This window comes from Pezoporus occidentalis, unplaced genomic scaffold (assembly GCF_034315485.1).
Source record: "Pezoporus occidentalis ecotype Australia unplaced genomic scaffold, CSIRO_AGI_Poc_V1 ctg73, whole genome shotgun sequence".
NCBI lineage: Eukaryota > Metazoa > Chordata > Aves > Psittaciformes > Psittacidae > Pezoporus > Pezoporus occidentalis.
In genome coordinates this window covers 204,404-227,233 of record NW_026916082.1, presented here as the reverse complement: position 1 = coordinate 227,233, position 22,830 = coordinate 204,404, and the positions used below count along the sequence as shown (strand labels likewise).

Sequence of the window (22,830 nt, the reverse complement as noted above, 5' to 3'; positions counted from 1 at the left end):
CGGGGTGGATAGGATACCGAGCTGTGGGGCTGCAGAGGGAAAAGCCTTTGAAGCTGTTCTTACCCTGCTCTCAGGGGTGATGTTACTTTTGCCGGTGTTTGCATGCCTAGAAGCAGCTATGAGGATGGGCTTTGAAGCTGGGAGCAGCTCAGTAATTCAGAGCAGGGGCCTGAGGCGACATGTGTTCAGGGAGAAGCTCCAGCCGTGTGGAAGCGTGGGGGACTGGGACCCAGAGCATGACTCAGAGACCACAGGGCTGAAAAGGCCACATTCCCTGAGGCTGCATAGAGAGATCAGCAGGGTAGCCCTTCCAGCCCACCTAGCACTGGGGAGGCCACAGCAGGTACCAGCAATGAGAAACCAGTGAGCAAAAAGCTGCTGGAAACCTCAGTTGTGAGGAGGGGCTGGAGGAAGGCTGCAGACATCATGGCAGCCATGTCATGTTTTAGACGAGACAGAACAGAATGAATGAAACCCAATTAAAAATACCCCTGCTCCTGATTTGGACACCGTTCACCCTTACCCAGCTCACTCAGCTCTCCTCAAACCTCCCTCTTGTGTTTTTGAAAGCTGTTTCTTGCTCTTTGAGCTTATTTTCACTGATGATATTTCAGCATGATGAGAAACCCAAGATGGCTGCGTTTCTATCTGCCTGTACCTGTGCTCAGGAAGCTTCAGCAAAGAGCCTGGCCAAGGAGTGTCTCTAATTGCCATCGTGTCCAATCGAAAGCTTTCAAAGAGCAAAAATAGAAATTGTACTGCTACCCTAAGTAGTACCTACCTTGTGTTGCCATGCAACAAGGCTTTATAGAAAAGGTAGAGAGTAGAAAGGCGTAGAATTTGTGTGGAAAGCACACGGTACTCTCAATACCACCATACGCAGAGCTGGGCAGTTGGCTGCTAGGTCAGAAGGGACCCTGAAGCGGGCATCAGGCTCACAGCTTTGATAGTGCCAGAACATTCGTGCAGTAGCAGTTCTCCCAGTGTTGGGATCTCATCCTTTTCCAAGATGTTTGTGTTTCTAGGCAGTATTCAGGATACTGGAATGAATCACTGCCCTAGGCTGCATCAGCTGCCTCATCCAGTTGCTAAGCTGTTTTCCCACATAACTGGTCTTTCCCTCTGAAAGCAGAGGATAGGATATACTGGGAAGGGTGGGTTGCAGGGGGAAACAGACTCGGGTCCATTCCTCCTGCTTTACAGAGACCTGTGCCACAGCTAGCAGGTCAGAAAGATCCCTGGGGAGTCAGAGGCTTTGGAAAGAGCAGACTCACAGCTTTCCCAGTCACACAGTGGTAATTCTCCCCATGGCCAGGGCCCATCCTTTAAGAATGCTTCGGACTCCAGGCAGCTCTTCTCATTGAGCCTTCAGTTCCTGCACCACAGACTGCATAATGCTGGAGCGTGTCACTGTCCCCTATCAAGTCCAGTACCCTGTTGTTCTGCTGTTTTCTTACTTACCTGCTGCTTTTTTTCTTTGTTTTGCTTCAGTCCATTTTCCCAGTTTCCAAGGCTACACTTTTCCAAGGACCAGTGATCATCCATCAATTTACATCCCTAAAAGAAACCCATGTCCAGTCCATACCTACCTGTTCAACATGGTAGCTATCTTCTTAGCTCAGCCTTAAATGCCACATTCTGACAAGGGCCACCTGGTTCCAAGCTCCAGTTCACCCAGCAGCATCTTATGACAAGCTGCAAAAACACCTGACAGCTCCAGCTCACAGCCTTTTAGCATGTGCAAGACTCTTCTTACAGGGCCATCAATGGCATGGGCAGGCTGTTTGAAACCCTGTCCCCAGTGAATATCCCAGAGCACCCATGCAGAGCACCCTAAAAAGGCTGCTAACCCTCTGCAGAGACACTCAGCCCCTATTTCCCCCACTATCCCCAGGGAGCTGACAGATGCAAAGACATAACGGTGGTGTGCATAGCGATTGTGGTTAGATTTTATTGTATTTTTGTTTGGTTTTATTCTTTTTTTTTTAACCATATTATTGTTATAATACAAAATATACAGACTGGAGATGCCAAGCGGGTTGTGGGTCACCATGCCCCAGGGCAGGGGGGTCACGCCATGCGACCTGCAGCGTGAGGGGGGTGGCGGCATCTGCTCCATGTGGCAAGGGATGGTGGGTACCACAGAGAGGGAGGACAGGGAGACGGAGCTGTGAGGCGTAAGGGTTGGGATACCTGCCCTCCCACCCGTGGGAGACTGCACATGGGAACTCAGCCCCACGGCAAACCCAGGAATGGGACTGTGAGATGAGCAATGTGTTGAATGAACCTAAAAAACACATCATATCTGCAAGGGCTGGGCCAGGGGCAGTCCTGCTGGGGAGCAGCCCCATAGCTTTGGCTCAGGGCCCTTAGATTAGGGTTTCTGACAGCTCCAACACCAGGAGCTCAGCCTGGGTCTAGGGCCCAGCCCAGCATGGGTATTGGCTTTGCTCAGCCCTTCCCTTTAATCTCAGACATCACAGCTGGGGCCAGCCCTGATTGCTTTTGGCTGCAAAGGACGCAGAGGCTGGAGCAGCAGAGCCAGGGAGTGATGAGTTTGGATATGTTCCCAATGCCTGTGGGATTGCACAGAGGGGCTTTTGGGGTTGGCATGGGTTCATTATCCCATGGGCATCACTGTCCTAGCTACAGCTGAGGCCTGCCTGCGCAGACCCAGCTCTGAGGAGCTGGTAGTGCCAAAAGCATAAGGAGCCCCAGGCTGCTGTATCCATCCGTGAGGTCCACAGGCAGGGTCTCATGTGGCCACACCAGGAGAAGGGGATGAGCCTGCCCTGCCTAAAGGTGACCCTCCATCCTTCTGGAAGCACAGCAACAGGACTGACTCCTAGGCAGTCCCAGCTTTGACTTCGTCTCCAAGGAGCTGCCAGCTCAGCCATGTCACCAGCACAGGGCTTTGCCTGTACGGACACCTCTCTGCCCCACTGCTCACTACCCAGTACCCTGGGTAGGCTGGGGTGAGCAGGACATGGGAGCAGGGGAAGGTCAGCAGCAAATGGTGCTGGGAGCATGGCTGTGAGGCCCAAGAGGCAGGCTGGCTGATGGAGGCCAGCACATCTCCCTCCTCCATGTGTCCCCATACCGTGGCTGCTGTGTACTGGGGAGAGGTGGAAAGGGTGTCTCTCCATTGGAGCCTCGAAGTGGATCCCTGACATTCCCTGTGTGCCAGCACCCCAACCTCGAGGGATAGGAACTAAGGTTGCAGCTCTCCCAGCCCTGCATCCTCCATTCTGGGAGACGAGTGCCACAAGAAAGCACCTTGAGGTCCCTTTAGTCTCTCCTCATTCCACATCGGGATGAGCCTCCTAGGACTAACTGAGCCTTCCAGAGTGAGGGGCTGCTCCCTAAAACTCATGCAGCAATGAACCCCAAGTGCCTGTGCAGCTGCCTTGTCCAGGCATGGCCGCTTTGCCCATGAGGGTGGCCAGCAGCTCCTGGTGGACATGCCGGACAAGCTTCCTGTGGCAGGGCACAGCCAGGGCACGGGAGGAAGCCAAGGCGCTGGCACCTGGTGCAAGACCTCTGGAGGGTTTGGGCTGGGAGCCCCCAGCCAGTGCTGGGGGCTCCCAGGGCTGAGGAGGGTCAGGGATGGGGTGCTGTGGCTGCACGGGACGCTGTGCATGGGGGAAATCTATCACAGCCAAAGGATGCAGTTTCCCTGCTGGGAGCAGGTGCAGAGAGGTCCATCTAGGCCAAATGCTCACCCCGTGTCAGCCATGCCCATGCTCCAATGTCCAGAAGCACCTGCATGGGATCCCCCAAGGAAAGCAGAGCCAGCCCAGGGGGAAGGGAGCATCCCAGCGCTGACCGTGTCTCCGGGAAGGGAGACCTGTTTTCATGGAGGTGTCTGTGCAGCCGGTGGAGAGGAGGCTTGAAGGAAAAGTCGAGAGAGAAGCAGGTTCTGGGCCCAGTGGCAGGAGAGCTCAGCTGGAGGCAGGTCCGGGAGCTAAATCACACTGTCAAAGAGCTGCATGGACCGCATGATGTTCTCATCCTGCAGGGAGGATGCAGGAAACAGGTGGAACAGCAATCTGGGCAGCTTCCCTCAAGCCTGGCTTTAACCTCATGGCATCTCTGACCCATGGGACAAGAGCCTCAGGGATTACAGGCAGTTTCCAAGCCCCACTCTCCTCATCAGCACAGAGATGCAGGCACAGATACAGTTCCCAAAGCAGAGCCCCAGCCTTGCCCCTGGAAGCCCCGCCTTCAGCCTGCTCTGCCAGGAAGGCAATGGAGGGAACAGAGGTCCCCAGGGGACAGTGAGGTGACCCAGCCCCAGAGCAGAGCTGCAGGTGGCTTTACCTTCTGGCAGGACTCCAGGAACTCCTCGATTGTCACCACACCGTCCTTGTTTCGGTCCATTTTCTGCAGACAAGCACAGCACGGGGGGCATGGCAGGGACAGTCCCACGAAGAGCCCAGCATCCCCTGCTTGAGTCCCACATCCCACTACCCCAGCCATCCCCAAGCACCCAGCAGGACCAGAAAGGCCTTTTCTGTTCCTGGATCCAGCACAGTCTTGCTTCATCCCCACTGTGGGGTGTTTTCTCCTGCACCATGCTAGGTTTGGGGCAGCTGTTGGCTCTCTCTGGAGTTCTGCCTCCCCAGAATGTACTCAGCTCACCTGGAAGAAGTTCTCCACGTGCTCCCGGGGTGCTTCTTCCCGCATGGCTGGGTAGGTGTATTTGCCCATCATGTCATAGATGGACTTCATGATGTCCAGCATTTCCTGGAGGGATGGGGAGCAAGGTTGCAAGGTCAACATGGGGCTCTGCCTCCACCTGGTGCCCAACCCACATCTTTTTCATGATGCTCTCAAAGGACCTGTGGGGTGCTTAGGAGTGTTACTGCCAGCTCTGTGCACAGTGTGGGGCCATGTGTATACTTGCATGTGTGATGGAGGAAGAAGCAGAGCCCTCATCCACCCTCCACCTCAGAGACACACCAGTGTCAGGGGGCCAGGAGGGACCTGTCTGAAAAGCTGAGCTCAGTAAATATTGACACCCCCCAGATCTCCTCCAATGCTCAGCTAATGCCCATGAGTCCTGCCCTCATCCCTCCAGGGACAGATTTGTCCCGGCCTCAGGGACTATCCTGGACCCCTCATCCCACCTCTTTGGTGATGCAGCCATCTTTGTTCAGGTCGTAGAGGTTGAAAGCCCAGTTCAGGCGATCATCAATGGTGCCCCGTAGGATGGTGGACAGCCCAGACACAAAGTCCTGCAAGGATGGACAAGGCAGACACATGCAGTTGCATCCACAAAGTGTCTCATGGACACAGGGCACAGCCCTGCTTGTCCCTCCTGCAGAGGGGGAACTCAGCCCTAAAGCAAGTGTGCCCCAGGGCTGGGCTGGCAAGGGAAATACTGAGTATTCAAAAGAGCCTGTAGAAAACTGAATGTCCCCAAATATGTCCCACACTTGGGTCCCAGGACCCAACAAAACAATGTGCATTAGGACCTGATGTTCAGCCAAAGCCTGAACAAGACCCAGCCATGGCTGTGCCTGCCACCCTGGGTGCCTACAAGACAACAAATACAGAAAGGCTCCTTTTTTATTGCTTTTCACTGCTTCCCCACTGCCTCTGGGAATTTAATAAACTCCACCAGGCCCTGTGAAGCTCTTCATCCATCTCCAGCAGCAGCACTGCGCAGCCCTGCCCAGGGACATGCCCTCCCTGCCCCACTGCCGTCTCCTCCCTGGTCACAGCTCACCTCAAAGCTGACGGAGCCGTCATGGTCAGTGTCGAAGGCATTGAAGAGGAAGGTGGCGTACGTGCTGGAGTCTGAGGGAAGGTAAACAGTGTGAGGGGGTGCCATGTAAACCCTCGCTCTGTGGAGGCACCCGTGCAGGGCATGGCAATGGGGACAGGGATGGGCACTCACCTCCCTGCGGGAAGAACTGTGAGTAGATCTGCTTGAAGTTTTCTTCATTGACAATGCCACTGGGGCACTCCTGCCAGGGCAAGCCACAGCATCACCTCCATGTTACAGAGAGGGGCTGAACTGAATCCCCTTGAATCCCTGCATCTCCCCTGCCATGCCTCGCAGCTCTGCACTGCTTGGTGAGGCGGATCTAAGGCAGCTTGAAGCATCTCCCTAATTTTGTGTGCTGCACCCCTCACTGGAGGGGCTCTGCATTCCAGGCACCCAAGGCATGGAGCACAGGATCAGACCTCCCAGCTGAGCTCCCTGGAGGTCGGATCAGGCCATAGCCTGATAAGCTTCAATCCTAAGGTCCAAAAAGCCTTTGCAAACCCTGGGCACCACTGGGTGCAAAGCACCCTCCAAGGTGGGCATGGCAGCAGAGGCAGGGCTAACAAAGCTGGTCAAGGAGTACTCACGTTCTTGAAGCCTCGGTACAGGACCTGCAGCTCTTTGCGAGTGAACTTGGTCTGCTCCTGGAGCTGCTCCAGCCCCTCGGGGCGGTGGCAGACGGTGGAGAGCTCAAACTCATCCTCAACGCTGTCTGCAAGGAACCCAAGGGGAAGAGAGGGTGGCTGAGGCCAGCACCATCCTGCCCTGCCCTGCTGTGCTGGGAACAGGAGAGGCACCTTGCACAGCACACCCCGTCCTCTCAGCTACCCAGGGTGACATGCTTTTGGAGTGTTTCTGGAGCAGGAGCTGTGTCTATGCCAGCAGGGAACACTCAGGGACACCTTTGGAACAGGCATGTTGCCCAAGGACACCCTTGGCAACAGCCCCCCAGCCTCCGATACAAAAGGGGGGTGTGAAACCCCCCAGTGCTGAGAACCCCCTTGCTTGCTCTTCTCTTCCACCCCAGCACAGACATCTGCCCTGTGCAGCTGAGACCATGGATGTCCTGCAGGTCTGTGCTGCACTTGGACTTGTGTCCAGCAGGAGAACTGCCCCCCATACCCAAGTCCCCCCCAGCCTTGTCTGTACCCATCCTGCCCACTGTGCCCACCCTTCATTGATGGCCTCTGCCCTCCACATGGCAAGCTGCACAAGCCCTGCCTGCAGCAACCAACACCCCCTGGCCCCACTGCAACCAAGAGGGACTGTGACCCCACAGCAGGTACCCCCCATCCATGAGGTGGATCATCTCCTGCCTCTTCATACTCACCTCTTCTCCCACGGGGGGATCAGCTGACACCATGGGGCATGGGGTGACCCTGGCCAGGGGCTCAGACTCACCGCAGGGCCAATCACACTCAGTGCAGAGTGGGTAGAGGGCTCTGGGCAGCTCTGTGCTCACTCCCTTCTCAGCCCCTTTTGCCCACCTCCATCACACCTCCATCTCCAAACCAGCAATGAGCAACAACCTCCCAGCTTTTAAAACAGTGCCAGGAGGGTCCCACTTCCCCGAGTCAGCTCCAAAGCAGGTCTTGCCACCATGCATCCTGTGGGAGCCACTCTGGGGAGCTGGACATGGGGGAAAACCAGCCTGGAAACAGGCGAGGACAGAGGTGGTTGCAGAGGCCAAAGGACAGGACCCTTCCAGGGCAGGACTGATCCTGACAACCCCAAACCCAGAGCAGGGGAGTGGTGGAGGTGCCCCCTTCCCTCGGGCAGGGCCAGGGCGAAGGGCAGGCAGCAGCGCCGCTGGGGACACACACACACAAAGGCAAGAAGAAGCACTTGCTTTCGCTGAGCGAGGGGATGGATTTGGGCCGGCAGCAGGGCAGCAGTTTGAGGAATCGCTGCTTCAGCGCTTTTTTAGTTTGGCCCGGCGGGTTGCCTGGAAGAAAGAAGGAGTCACCAAGCAGAAGAGTTAACAGAGCAACGGCCCCGGACCCAGCGGCTGCAGGGTGGGCACCCGGCGCAGGAGAGCAGGGCAGGGGCAGCACATGCAGCGTGAGGCCAGAGGAGCAGGAAAGCAAAGCCCAGCCCAGGCTCTGCTTGGCCTTTCAGCTTCATCCCAGGACAAACCCGGCACTGGAGTTTTCCTCCTTGGGAAGCATGGCGATGGCAGAGGGGTAACCTTGCTGGGCCACCCACACCCAGCCCCTCTGCACCCCACCACTGGAGCATGCTGGGGTGCACTGGAGATACACAGCAGCCCAGAGACCCAGGAGATGGCAGGGCTGGACTGTGCCCATTAGCCTCCATGAAAAATACCTGCTCCCTCCCCACCCCATGGAGCTGTGCAGAGAGGCAGGGCAGGATGGAGCCCAGGAAACAGCCTGCAGCTGAGCCGGGGCATCATATCCTCCCCAAAGCTTGGGCTGAGTTTGATCCTGCTGGCACCCGAAGGCTGAACACGAAGCATGCACCAAACCCAGCCATGCAGCCTGACTGCAGCATGCACCCCCTCCCCAACACAGCACTGGGATCCGAGCCCAGGGACCTGCTTTAAGACAGCCAGAAGGGGAACAGGGCTCAGGGCTTTGCCTCGGCCAGGCTATGGAGCAGGGTGAGGGGCTCCCCACATTAGCCTGGCCCATGGCCATCACTTCCAAGTGTCCCTGCATTAACAGCAGGTCCCCTTACTGCACAGACCCCACCACTATCTCCTGTTCCCCCCTCTGGACCTTACTGGCTTTGCTCAGCCCTATCTTTCCCAGCTAGTGCTGCCCCACAGCCACAGACCCACAGGGCCCCACAGTGCCTCAAGCCAGCCTCAGTGCAGGAGTAATGCCACAGGCAGGGAGGAGGAGAAGAGGAGGGGGATGAAGGCTGTGCTGGGCTCCAGACCCCAAAGGGAGGCAGACAGCAGCATAGGGCACCAATTGGATGAAAGGTGCAAAGTCCCTTGGGGGCTCTGCTGACATTGTGTTTGCTCCAAGCCCCCTGGACATCTGCAAGCAGCAGATGCCTTCATCCTGAATCCTGGTTTTGGGGTTGTTTCTCTAGGGGGGCTAGCAGATGGGGCTTTCTTAGCCTTGTGGGGCTGAGCTGAGGCCCCGGTGCTGGGGAAATGGTGCTGCATGGTACCCAGCTCCAGGATAGGGATTTGAATCTGCATCCAGCAGCCCCTGCTAGCAGGTTGGTCCTCAAGTGCCCGCAGGCAGGACCTGGGACCCTTTGAGCCCACACCAAGGCAGCAAGCTGGGGCAGTGGAGAACAGCTCCAGGAGGTCATTGTCTGAGCAGGACATCACATAAAGCCACTTGTCTCAAGGGAAGTGGCATCCACAGGAGGGTGCTAGTGCTGTGCAAACATGTAGGGATGCACAAATGCACCCCCTGGCATTTGTCATTTGTCACAGGGTGACAGGGGCAAGGGTGGGGCCAGGATCTTGGTGCTGGCAGGACAGCACAGCCTGGCTCCTGTCTCTCTGGGGTTTGCAGGCAGGTGAGGAAGAAGGCTTTTTCCTTTCCTAGAAGCAGGCATCAGTTGTGCCTAAAACATGATTTGACCCAGCTACTTTTCTAGGGCTTTAATTCGCAGAGGGAAAGGGAAATTGCACCTTTCAGCCTTCCAAGGACGCTCTGGGTCCCTCTGGCAGAGCCGAGCTATGGGAACAGACCTGGGAGGAAGAAACAGCCCCTTCACCCAGGCAAAAGGGACAGAGTGAGCAGAGCAACACCCAGTGCCAGGGTGATGGACCAGAGGAGGGAGCAGGGTGGAGGGAAACCACACACCGGGAGAGATGCAACAGAGAGTAAACTGTGGTTGGACTCACAGGGGCAGCAGGTATAGGCACGTGCAGTAGGTCAGGTCAGGTGCAAGTAACACTTTAGTTTGTTATAAAGAAGGAAAAAAGAAAAAAGAAAATAAAGAACATGGGCTTTTGCTTAAGGAGGAAACCAAAGAGGGCCTGATTCCAGGGGCCCCGGGGCAGGGGAGGGAGCACATTCAGCACATGCAGCTTAACAACAGGAGAGGGGTGACCAGGGCTGGGGTTTTGCTGTCCTGGCTTTAGTGCGCTTGAGGGCTCTGTTGGACAGGACACACCTTGCCCTTTCTGATCCCAGCATCCAAACCATGAGCATGTCTGGAGGCTCCTTGGGCTCCCCCTTGCTGGGAAACAGCTCTGCCCAAAGCAGGAGCAGAGCCCGGCCGTGTGTTTCCCTGCTGGGCACACTGGATGTCCACAGCACAAAGCCCTATCCCTGCCAGCAACAGCTCCTTTTCCAGCCATTGCTCTGCCCCTCTGCCTCTGTAAGAGCCATCAGGTGCCTGGCAGAAAGCAAGCCAGCAGAAGGGGCTGGCGGTGGTTTATCTGCAGTGGGAGGTCTGCTAGGTTAAGTGGCTTGTCATTTCCTATGCGTCACTCCACAGCCCAGCATCTTTGAAACGCACACACACACAAACCAAGCCTCCATCTTTGGGCAGCACCAAAAGGAGAAGGGATGTGTCCCTGGGGGCTGGATCCAGCCAATGCTGGATCAGGGGGTTACATGACACTGGGATGACATCCCCATTCCCAGGGAGGACCTAAGCCTGAGCTTCTCCATGGTTTCCCCAGAGGAAAAGCAGAAGCCAGGGTCAGCCTGATACATAATTGTGTCCCTCCCTTCCCCACAGAGCCACAGCCATCAGCACCCTTGCGGTAACAGCTGGCTGGGGAGACCAACCCACCCCTTCTAGCACCATCTTGCTAGAAAAGACCCTACAATAACAAACCAACAGTGCCAAAACTCCCCTGCTCGCTCTCTCAGTAACTCCTCAATAAATGCATCACCACAATGGGTGGAAGATGTGCATTCCGCAGCAAGACCCCTCCTTAGTGTCCCCAGCTGAATGCCTGTCCACAGCACATTCCAGGATGGAATCTGCATCAGCAGCTTGGCTCCATGGGGCAACACTGGGTCAGGTGGAAGGGCAGGAGTTGGTACCGCAGGGACAATCCACCAAGCACCCTGCCCTAGGAGCAGGGATGACATGGGATAATGCACTTGGCGAGGGGACCCTCTGCCTTTTCAGATAGATAGCATGGTTGGGAAGCATGAGGACAAACCCCAGCTAGGGCAGAGGGGTGAGCCAGAAGAAGTGGCATGGCAGGGCCAGGGGAGCATGGGGAAGGGATTGGCAGTTCCCAGAACATGTTCTTTTCAGTAGAGGAGCCTCCATCCACTTCCAGAGCATCCCCTTTTTGTGTGAGGCTGAAGGCACATCACCAAGCTCCCCCTGCCAGGCCATGGCTCTGGGTCCATCTGGGCAGCAATGCTGAGCTCAGCTGCCCCTAAAACCTGTCTCACAATCATCCCTGTGTAGGGCTTAGCTCTGAGCAGGGTCCATCAGCCCCCAGCTCTGCTCTCCCTCTGCAGTGCCTGGCCTCAGGCAGCATCACCTCCTGGTGAGGGGACCACAGCTGACAGGGGCCTGCAATGAAGGCTGCAATGGAGATAGGAGCTCCCCCAGCTGCACTGGGGGGTCAGGATGGGTCCCACCAGCAGCAGCTCTGCAGACAGCCCTCATCAGTCAGTGGTGACAGAGCAGAGCGTAACCAGGGCTAAGGTGCCTGCAGCAGCTGCAGGGGCCAGACAGTCATCCATTAGGGGAATGAAATCAGAGCTGGCATCTCCCAGGGCAGGGGACAGACAGTGAGGCCCTGTCCTGGGGGTGGGACAGAGCAGCCTCAGCCCAGACACCCAGAGCCAGCAGGGCTGAAGGCGCTGGGGGCAGCAGAGCTGCTGGGTGAGACCTGCAGTTCATGGGGCAGCAAGGACCCATGGAAAGAGTGTTCCACAGTGCCAGGGAGAGGAGAGGGGCTGCACAACCCTCATGCTTAGCAGGAGCCAAAGGGAGAAGGAGGCATGGGCCAGGAGGGGCCATAGAGCAAAGCAGGAGTCACAGCAGCACTGTCCCCATTCCCGTCCCCGTCCCCAGCCTATGACAGTGCTCCCAGACAGCCTGGCTGTGCCCAAAGGAGATGCTGGCAGAACAATCATTTCTCAGTACAAAATGTAAAGTGAAGGGGATGGGATACAGGTGACAAGGGACAATGGAGCTCAAGGACTCTCCAAATGCAGTCAGTAAGGTTGCAGGACTGGAACAGCCGTGGCCATCACCCTGCTACAAAAACTTAGCACAGGGACACATCCTGCAGGGTCCCCATCACCACCTCTATGGCAGGGACATCTCTGGCAGCAGGAACTGGCACATCTAAGGTACCAGAAGAGACACCTTAAATGCCCCAATATATACCAATACCCCAAAAGTGCCCCAGCAGAGCAGCAGGTCCTCTTGGCTGCAGGAAGTGTATCCTATAAGAGAGCTGGCGCTCTGCATACCCATCACCCAGATGCCATCCATACCCTCGCCAACAACACACAGGGAAAAAGCCCGGACATGCCTCATCCTGGTCAGATCCCAGACAGCTCAGGGACATCCTCCATCACAAGGGGACTGAAAGCACCTCCTGGAAACAGCACCTTCATCTCCTCCCTCTGATCAGCTACTAACTGGTCCTTTGGATCCCTCCTATCGGCATGTCATCCCACCACAGCTCCCATCCCAAGATCTGCCTGCCCAAGGGAATGTGATCTGCAGCCCCTTCATCTTGCAGCACCCCCAGCTGCCAGTGCCAACCAGATGGGATAGGGGCAAACAAACCCCAGATCTTTTGTCAGCCTTTGTCTGAGCCAGGATGTCCATGCCAGCCAATGAAGGCTGTCAAGGGAGACAAGGCAGCAGCAATGTGCAGCTCTCTGCACTCACACCCTCACCAGACACAACCAACAGGTCGTGCATCACTCTGACATGTTTTGGGTCCTCTTGTTTGGCCACATTCAGCCCTGTCCTCAGCACCCATATGCCAATCCAGGATGCTCAGCACCCACAGCAGCCCCTTCCCTTCACAACCCTGGCACAGCTCCACAGGGAGGGCAAAGGGGCCAGGGGCTCCAGGTTCTTTCAGCCACATTCCCCCCCATAGCTGCCAATTCCTTCAGCAATGGGGGAGAAACTTCCCCTGCATGGTGCCATACCCCACATCCATCACTTCTTGCCCCCAGCTCCCAGTCACCTCCCCAGCCCTAATCACCCCATCATCTGACAAAGCCCAGCCCCCTGCATCCCAAAGCCCCAGACGCCAACACCCCAGAAAGTCCCAGTCCCTCAGCACCACACACATTACAGCACCCCAATGCCTCCAGACCCAGATGCTCCCTATCCTAATGCTCCCAGATACCATAACCTTCTAGCATCCTGCACTCCAACACCCCACATCCCAGTGTCTCCAGATATTTGCACCCCAACATCCCTCATACCCGTGCAGGGGTTCCCCATAGCACTCAAGTTCCCCCCACCCCCACCCCGAGCACCCCAACAATCTCAAACATCCTTAGTCCTCCAACTCCTTACACCCTAGTTCCACCAGACAGCCTCACACACCCTAATAGCCCACCCCACACACATACAAAACCCCCAAAACACACCAATCCTTCCAAATCTCCCCCAACCTCCCCACAGCCCCTGTGACAGGAGGCGAGGAGCAACTCCACCACCATATCCCATCCCATTGCAACCCCAACCCCATCCCCATTCCCATCCCACCTCCCCTGGACAGGTCGATGATGCCCAGGGCATGCAGTAGCTTGAGGCTGGAGCAGAGCAGCAGAATGATGCCCACCGTTTGCAGCCCCTGCGGGTCCCAGAGCACTCCAGCAACCGACATCCCCCCAGACACAGCCCCAGCAGGCAGCTGGTCTGAGAGCAACAGACCCAGCAAGGCAGGAAAGGGGAGGGCAGGGGAGGAGAGACCTGCCTTGGCCCTCCCTCTTCCCGCCCCAGCACCCTCTGGGGTCCCTCGGGGGACCCGGGCTGCAGAGGAGGAGGGAGACCACAAAGCTGCCCAAGGGACTTAGAGGTGAGCTCTCACCCCTGCACCTACACAGCCTGGCACAGGCACCCCCCCACTGGGAGCCATAGAGGGGTGCAAAACTGTCACCAATGGGTGCATGGAGGAGGCTTGGCTGCTCCTCTCACCCAACAGGGGTGAGCTCATCTCTCACTGGGACATTGATGCTACCCAGCCCAGGAACAGCCCCTCTGCCTTATCCCAAATCTGCCCCCCAGCAGTGCCCCACCTTGCATGCACCCACAGCATGGCATAAGGAGCTCCCTGCCTCAGAGCTCAGCCTTGCTCACCAACCACCTCCACAGACAGCTGCCACCCTCCCCTCTTCCCTTTTCACCCCCTTCTCCTTCCCCATGCACCTCTTTGCACCAGTAAGTAAATCACAGCCACATGCAAGGTCACAGCATGAAGAGGAGCCACTGCTGGGGTCTGCCAGCCATGGGTACCTCTTTTGCTGCTGGAGTTGAACATGCCCCATGGGGTGCTGCCTGGAGGGAGTGCAACGTGGAGGGGCAGCCAGCTGGGGTGAGGGTTACCTGCAGCCTACCCAAACCCCTGTGTTGTGGGCAGCAGGATAGAGACCCGAGCCTGGCAGCAGTGGTTATTAGAAAGTCTTTGGTCCAGTTCTCTACACATCTCTCACCTAAAAGCTCCTTCTGATTTGGCCACCCCCTGCTCCAGTGGCACAGCAAGGCCCTGGGCAGATGCCCAAGGCAAATGAGACATTTACCTGCATCCCTGGGAGGAGATGCTGCAGCCAAGCACAGACACTGTGTGGAACACCCTGCTAACTGTGTTCCAGGGACCAAAACCCTACAGAGCCCTGGCCAGGGCACCTGTATACCCACCTGTGCCCAGTCCTGGGGTCTAATCCCACCCCTTGCATGGGAGAGGTGACAGAGACCCCTCTGAGCTCTCACAACTGCAGCCCAACACAACCCTGTGCTAGAGAGCCCCAGACCAGCTCCAAGACTTCTCCCTTTGGACTCCAAAGTTTGATCTTCCATCAGTGGAACAGGAGTGCAAGGCAGGGCTGTCCCAGCAGGCTCCCTTGCTATCTAGCTTTATTGTCTTTTCTCCAGCTTGCAATCTTCTCTCAGCTCCCCATGGCTGAGCAATCTCCCTGCACCTCCATCCACTAGCTCAGAGCCTGTCTTTGGGGCAGGATGCAACAGAATGGGATTCTGCTCTGTGTCCAGCCGGGTCCCTTTGCTCCCCTCTCCAGGCACATCAGCAACAGAAAAGGCAAGCCAGGCCAAGGGGAACTGGGAGGGAAGCAATGTGAAAAGTGATTAACATGAGGCCGGAGGGAGAAAAGATTCAACAAGCTAATTACATCTGGCTGGGCTGAGCGGGACATGACACCACTCAGTGGCAGAGTTGGTGGGGTGAGTGCTGTGGGTGCTGCAGTCCTTGCGGAGCTTGGTGCTGGGAGAGCTGCCCTTCCCTGACCATGGCAGCAGAAACCACAGCCAAGGGGAACCCAGAACCAAGTCCCCTTCTCCCCCAGCTTCACCCTCTCCAGGCAGAGCAAAACAGTGCAGCCCATCCTGTGTCCATAGCAATGGCCAGGGCTGATGTCTCCGGGTGTGGAGCACGTGGAACATGCTCCAGAGGTGAACGTAGGGTCCATGGGAGACCTTCTTCTCCAAGACCCAAGGATGCAGCCCAGCTGCAGCATGCCTCAGAGTGTAAGGCTATGCTGGGATCCAAACTCAGAGCCCAGCCACAGCTACCATACATCTCTGCCCCTTGCCCTCCTGCTTTGCAGGCCCTCACCATGAATGAGCATCTCTCTCCTGATTCAGATACAAGACCCTGTCCAGTCCTTGGAAAAGGAAAGGCAAGGGTTAAACTCACTGCACATGGGGAAATCTCTGGTGCACCCTAGCCCCTGCAGCTGCCCAGCATGGCAGGCTGGAGTTCATGCTCCAAGATATACCACACCTGCAGCCAGCTTGCCTTGACCTCTCAGATCTGTCAAACACACCGGGCTGGATGGTGCCGTGAGCCTGAGGACCTCTGGCATCACGCCCCAAATGGCTGCTCCCTCCTGCAGCTGAGGCTCCACGCTGGTGCCAAAGGGATTCCTGGAAAGCAGGGTCTGACGCAGGGCTTCAGTCTCGCCAACACCACAGGGATGCTAGTTTTCTCCCCTGCTTGGAGGGACCCTCACCCTACGTTAGGTGCCAGGAGGTGGACATGCTGCTTGCTGCATAGCATCCTCTGGGGTGCTGGTGGCACCCAGGCTGGCTGCTGCTCACTCCTATTCCTCCCAGACTCTGGAGGGGTTTGGCACTCTCCCCAGCCCCTCTTCCCCCTCCATATCCTCAGCTCTGGGGCAACAGCTTTAATCCCATGGGGAAGGCAGGAGCCAGTGCACCTCATATCAGGGACTCTCCAAGGCACCCTCAATCCTGCCTGCCCCATGTACAGACCCTGACCCAGCTGAGGCAGGGACAGCCCTGGGCAGGCACCAGATATCTTCCTGATAGCAATCTGCAGCTTCATCCAATACTCATCAGAGGCTGGGCTACGCAGGCGGCTCACCCGCCTTTCGCCTCTTCCCCACACCTCCTCCTCCCAGCTGGGACCGATTGCTGTGCGCTGAATTATTGATGCTGCACTTCAGGAGCCAGAATCGATAGCATTTCTCTTTGTCTGCCCCCTCCCAAGCACTTGGCCAAAGCAGGCTTTTGTCAGGGGGCTGGAAGCCCCTGGGCAGCTCTGCTGGGAGATGCTGGGGGCTGGGGACAGGTGCGGTGGCACAGGGCAGTGATGGGGTGACATGGCCCGTCACTGGTTAACCAGTCAACTCCAGCATCGATCGCCCCTGGAGCACAGCACATCCACAGGAGATGCTCCAGCGCTGCTGCCAGACAGCTGCTCTGGCTGCGCCAACAAGCCTGCAGCAGGGTACAACGGGAAACATTGAGGGGGCCAAGGGGACAGGGTGAGGGTGTACAGACAACCAGCACTCCTGTCCAAACCCTTGCTCAGAGGGGGGCCAGCTCCAATGGAGGATGGGTTGCTTGGTGCCTCATCAAGCTGAGTCTGGGAACCCACCAAGCTGCAGTTCCCCCACATTGTCTCCCTCCCCTCTGTGGTCCCTCCAGGGGCAGACAGTCTCACTGCAAGTTGCTCTCACTGAACCCCTCCCCAGGGCTCAGGTATTTTTCCAGGGTCCTATGGAGATGCTCTGTTCCCAGCCCATCACTGCAGTGGCACAAAACCTCCCAGCACAGCCCATCCGCAGGACACCAGCCTGGGCAGAGAAACAGCAATGGGTGGGAACGGGGCAGGGCAGCAGCTGGAGCAGGGGAAGCATGGCAGGCAGTATTGATGGCTCTGGAGTTGCCAGACTTGGCTCAGCTGCTGCCTCAGTTTCCCTCCTGGCATGATCCACCTAGGGGCGCTGCTGCTGGAGCACAGGGACAAAGCGAGCAGTTAAGCAGCAATAAAAGCTTCCACTCACCATGCTTTCATGTCCTGCAAGCAGGTTTGAGGGACCAGAGAGGGATACCCCTATCTGCACCACTGGACCAGGCAAACTGCCTGTCACCTCCTCAATGTGCATGCGCCGTAATGGCCGGGGCTGGGTAAGATGCAGCATCCTTCAGATGAGTGCCTGCAGGCATGGGCAGGGCACACAGCCATCACCCCTGGAATCCAGGGACTACCCAGCCAAGCTGCCCTGACCTCCCTCCTACCACACACAGTCTCTGAGCATATCCTGGCTCTGCCAGTTGTGCCCCACACACACTGCTCAGCACCTTGCAGGGCTCATCCGCAGCCAGGCAGCTCCCCCTGTGTCCTCCCACACTGCCCAGGGGCCACAGGGTGACCGGGGGAGAGCCAGAAGCAGGGAACGCAGCAGGCACCCATTCTGCCCAGGCCTGACTGCTTTGCAGGCTGGTCCTCAGTCTGACACCTCATGTTCTGGGTGAGGTGACCACAGACCTTGGAGACACCTTGTTCCCATAGAGGTGCTGGAAAACATCCTAATGCTTACTTGTACACTCACAGAGTCCCAGCCCGCAGCACTCAGCGCACATCAAAGCCACCACCATGCAGCAGACACCCTGCCAGCCCTCGTCCCCTCCCCACGTACCCAGACACTGGGACCTTGCCCGGAGCAGGCAGGACACCCCTCTCCTTGCATCCTATGCCCAACGAGCAGCAGATGGACACCATGTCCCAGGACTCCCCCGTGGATGCAGCGTCCTTGGGACAGCTCCGGACACGCGCTGCCTGACCCCTGCGGCCCCAGAGCAGCCACCGCCCGCACCCGTTACCTTCCAAGGACACAGGCTCGAAGAGGCCAAATTGCTCCAGCACCTTGACGAAGAGGACCAAGACCACCAGCACCGCAATCATCTCAAGGCCTTCCAGGTTCATGGTGGGGGTGTCTCATGGCCCCCCACCCACCACCCCCTCCCCACCACAGCCCTGAAGCCCCCTCACCCCAGTACCACAGCCGCCAGACCACACATCCCCAGGTACCCCTGCTTCTGTCCCCAAGGGGGTGTCAGCTGTCACCCCTCTACTTTGGGGTGCCCACCATGTGCTATGGGTGAGCAAGGGGTCAGTGTGGGGCTGTGGTGGGCAGCTTGAGGAGCCACGGCCGAAAGCCCAAGCAGAGCAGGGCTGTGCCTGTGAGTAAGAGCAGAGAGAGGCCAACTGGAGGGAGGCGTGGGGGGGTGGCAGGGCTGGGGGGGCTGGGGGGAAGGAGGCATGCCCTCCCATTCCAATGACACCACCTCCATCGATTTGCTTAATGCAGTTGCTAAGGAAACAGGCCACAGATATTAAAAGGCACTCGGTTCCCAGGGGGGGACACAGGGAGGGACAGGATGCTGGGCACTGGCTAAACATCCAGGATGGGGATGATTCAGACTTGTCCTCTGTGCCCCACACACATGCCAGCCCGTGGGGACCACCAGGGCTGAACACCCCGAGGTCCCCACAACCCTCTCCTGGGGAGGGTCTGGGGCAACAGGTCGAGCTGCCCCATTTCTGTGCATGACCTGGGGGTCTTGCTGGGAGATCCAAGGGGATCTCCAAGGGAGCAGGGAGTGTGATGTAGGATGCCTGAGACATTGCCAGACCCACAGGCAGTGCAGCAGTAGGCAGAAGAAGAGGACCAAGGGGCCCAGCCAAGGTCACACAGGAGCTGCAGGCAGAGGGCGAACCCAGGCGTTCAGTGCCTCCAGCCCACATCCATGCACAGCCAGCGGGGCTATATTTAGCTTCTATGCTTTTTTTAACAACATCCCAGCCCTTGTCTGGCTGCTTGGTGACAGGCCAGAGGGATCAGGCGTCCACTGGTCCCTGCCCCATTCCCTTGGGATACACGGCTTCCCCGGGGGATGCTGCTGGCACTGCCCATCCCTAGCTGAGGAGTTCCCGGAGGTGGGGCATGACACAAGACCGGTCCCTACTCCAGCACCAGTGTGGCAGGCAGGGCAGGGGGCAGGGCTGTCCCCGTGTCACCTCTGCCCTCCCATCTCACACTGTACCCCCCAGGAGCAGGCCAACTGCTCCAGGTACGTGTGGGGTGGCCATGCCCAGGCTATGGTGCTGACTGCCTGCACAGCTCTAGGGCCATCCTGCCCTCACAGAGGGCACAAAGCCTCTTTTCCTCCCTGTTGTCTTGGTGACGAGAGGGGAAATATGTCACCAGGAGAGGAGTATCACCCTGGGACACCCATAATGGGAAAAGCAATGACAGAGGTGCTGGCTGATGCTGCAAGAGCTGCCAGCAGGGCTGCCCAACACCAGCCCGCAAGCCCAAGGCCCTCAACCAGACCCTCATTCCCAGCCCAGGAGGATGCAGGTTTGCCCCCTTGCAGAGGACAGAGAGGGCTGGTGGCTCAGTCCCAAGTCATGGCATGACTGGTTTATCTAGCAGCTCCGTGCCACCAGGCTTGGCATCTCAGGGCTGTGCTCCCGTAGCTCTGACACCAGCAGAAGATGCCAGTGATGCATTAGAGGCAGCTCGGGGAGGAGATGAAAGTCCTCCCTAGGGAAACATTGTTCAGGCTGGAAGTTTTCAGACCTGACATTTCCTTTTCTTGGAAAGAGGTGAGTTTCCAGGCACTGAACCTGGATTTCACCTGCCTGGCTCCCAACTTTGCCCCTGAGTCTGTCCCTTCAGAGATAGAGTGGCAGAGACCTGTTGCACTCTCAGAGGAAGTTTCCCACTGACACCAACTGCATTTTAAAGCCACTTTTCTTGCTGAGCCCTGGTTGAAACGGTTGAAATCATCCTCTCTTCAAGCGTCTGGCTCCTCCCAGGGCCGGTGCCTGTCCCACACACCATGGGGCTATTTATACAACCTAACTTTGGGCAGACACAGTGGTAGAGGAGCTCTTCCAGCCTGAGCCTGGGGCAGATCCTCTGCAAAGGAACCTCCTCAGCCCACGAGAGAGGATCACCATCAGCCCCTTGTGCGTCTCCATCAGCATCACGGGATGCTGGTGCTGGAGGGCACAGAGGCAGGTCAGCCATGGAGCGACGGCTTCCTCCCCATCCTGTGCCAGCCGGCCTCCCTGGTGGAGCAGTGATAAATCACCTGCCAGCCGCCATGTCAGGATTACTCATTTCCATGCTGGAGCCATTAGTAAAAGCCCTCCGCTGTTCTCTGCCAGCACAATGCAGAATCCAAACAGTATCCCATGTCCCAGTGCCACACACTGTACCAGAGCCCAGCTCCCAGTACCCCACACTCACCAGGGTTGCTTGCCCAGAGCACATCCCCTCCCTCCAAAGGCAGCTCCAGATGGGCTGGGGGTGTCAGGGGATCACCCACTTTGTTCATCCAGGTCTCCAGGGATGCACCTCCATCTGGAGCTGCCCCCAAGATAGAGGAGACACATGAGACCAAACAGGGGACTTTGCCCATGGAGCCAGACCCACAGCCACCTGCGAGGGATGCTAGAGAGGCCATCCAAAACATATGCACCCTACCAGAAGTGGAATAGGGCTTTGCCCCCTATCCCTCAAACTGACATTACTCCCGGGGTGGCTTCTTGCCCCTGCAAACAGCCAGCATCTGGCCATGCTGTCAGAAGAGCCACGAGGCTGTGGCTGAGCCTCACAGGGAAAGGTCACATGGATGGATGGACGGACGGACGGATGGATGGATGGATGGAGTAACACCCCCCCTGGGCAAGAGAGGTCCTGCCTGTCCCAGACACATGGCACCGGTGCCATCCCTCCTGCCCTGCTCCTTGCCTTGTGGGTCTCAAAGCCCCCAGTATGCACATCCCACTGCAGCAAGGCTTAGAGAAACCCTTCACCTGGGAACCCAGAACTCCTGCCGCATCTCAGAGCAACCCAACACACCATCTGAGGAGCAAAGAGGTAGGTTATGCCCAAAGGGACCGAGAGCCCCAAAATGCAGGTTGAGGCCCCAGCATCGGCACTGGGCACCCCACAGGGTGGAAGGCATCAGGGAGCCCTGTTTGCATCCCCATCCCACAGCGAGGGGCGGTGGTACCCAGACTCCAACAGCACAGCAGAGCCAGGTGCCCTCAGAGTAGCCCTGGGCACTGCCACAACTCAGCTGTGGCTGCCACTGGCTGCTCTCACACACAGCAGAACAGGAACAGGGCCAAGAGGAACAAAGTGACTAAGGAGGAGATCAAGGTGCCCCAGAGAGGCGGAGAGGATGGTCCCCAATCCCCCTCTCCCATGCCAAGCTCCTGGCTCGCCTCACCACATAGCTTCTGCAAGGGGAGAGGATGGGCCAGCATCACCTTGTCTCCCTCTGTCCCCAGTCCCATACCTTCGATGCCGCTGATGATTTTGAAGCAGCGGGTGGTGAACCAATAGGAGATGAGGAGGAGGATGGCAATCAGGGAGGCATAGAGCAGGCTGTCGTTGTGCAGGGATGTCCTCTCCATGGCTCCATCCCCTGTGCCTACCTGTGCCCCCCACCCAGCCCCACTGTGCTATCTGGGGCAGCTGTGTCCCGGCAGTTCCCCCGCCGGAGAAGCTGGCCACCACGGGCAGGGAGGCGGGGGGCCACATGGAAGGCAGGCAGGTAATTGGGAGCGTTGTGTGAGAGCCAGGCTCCCAAACCAATTACCTTAATTGTGCTCAGGCAGCACATGGCAAACAGTTAAAAATAACCCTCCCAGCCCAGGGGGAGAGTGGCACCATCAGCCAGGAGAACGAAGCAGGGGGCAGAGAACAGACGGGGCTCGTTACACATGTGGCTGCGTCTCTCTGACACAGGGCCAGCAAGGCATCACCACAGCCCCATGCCTGCTCTGAGTTCACTGATGACCCCGGGACATTGAGGGCTCAGCCACCCTGCAAAGAAGAGCTGGGAGCCCTGGAAATGAGGCTCCCCAGGGAATGACGCTGCAGCCCCAGATTGGCAAATGCCAGGATCTCCACTGAGATGCCTGTGCCAGTCCTTGCTCCAGACAGTGGGCCTTGAAGGAAAGTCTCTCTGCAACCCTGCTGGCACAAAGGGCTGGGTCAGGCAGAGAGGTGCCAGCACCTCGTTCCCTGCACCCCAGCACAGCACCTTCTCAGGTATGCCTTGGGACAGCATCTGCTTCTCTCAGCTTCGAGTCAGAGCCAACCACCTCAGTTCTTGCTCTGCAATGTTGGGTGCACTTGGGCAGTGCCGCTGTGGGTTTGGGCACATGCGCTCACAGATCCCAAACCCTGTGGGACTAGTTGCACCCATGTCTAAGACACCTCCGGTCCCCATACCATTCTTGCCCCCATCAGCCACCCCATGGGACACATGACTAGGGAAGATGCTGGACCCACGTGTTTCACCAACATGCATGCGACACCTCTTTGTGTACAAGATGTCCCATCCCAACCCCTGCAGCTACAGCCAGGGGACGTGGCCACCCAGGTGTGTGGTGAGGAGCACGGCATCATCTCAGTGTACCCCTTTCAGAACCCAGGCACCCAGATCTGCCCCTCCCTCCCTCTTCCCTCACCCAAGACTGGCTGCTCTACACAGTACAGGGTGGCAGAGTGGCCCCAGCATGCGCCCGTGGCTCAGCACTGGGAAGGGCAGCAGGCCCTCTAACACTGTGCCAGGCTGCAGCCCAGGCTGGCACTGACTCCATG

General features: G+C 57.7%; 1 protein-coding gene and 1 long non-coding RNA gene across 4 annotated transcripts in view; one reads left to right on the top strand and one right to left on the bottom strand.

Moving 5' to 3' along the window:
* The first annotated feature begins 80 nt into the window (after positions 1–80).
* Positions 81–2,034, top strand: LOC134155120 (uncharacterized). The gene is made up of 2 exons (XR_009961433.1): positions 81–343; positions 1,492–2,034. It is a non-coding gene; the product is annotated as an uncharacterized LOC134155120 (long non-coding RNA).
* A 1,538-nt stretch (positions 2,035–3,572) lies between these two features.
* KCNIP2 (potassium voltage-gated channel interacting protein 2) overlaps positions 3,573–22,830 on the bottom strand; it is a 42,433-nt gene continuing 23,175 nt past the window's right edge. The window contains exons 2-9 of one of the 3 annotated variants that reach the window (XM_062601969.1): positions 7,619–7,718; positions 6,361–6,481; positions 5,903–5,972; positions 5,732–5,802; positions 5,130–5,237; positions 4,642–4,746; positions 4,321–4,383; positions 3,573–4,012 (exon numbers count right to left, since the gene is read on the bottom strand). In XM_062601969.1, coding sequence (XP_062457953.1) covers positions 3,965–4,012; positions 4,321–4,383; positions 4,642–4,746; positions 5,130–5,237; positions 5,732–5,802; positions 5,903–5,972; positions 6,361–6,481; positions 7,619–7,718 — 686 coding nt within the window. In that variant the 3' untranslated portion in view covers positions 3,573–3,964. Of the gene's footprint in view, positions 4,013–4,320; positions 4,384–4,641; positions 4,747–5,129; positions 5,238–5,731; positions 5,803–5,902; positions 5,973–6,360; positions 6,486–7,618; positions 7,719–13,423; positions 14,286–22,830 lie in introns of those variants that run through there. The other 2 variants (XM_062601970.1, XM_062601971.1) reach the window with 2 other exon arrangements.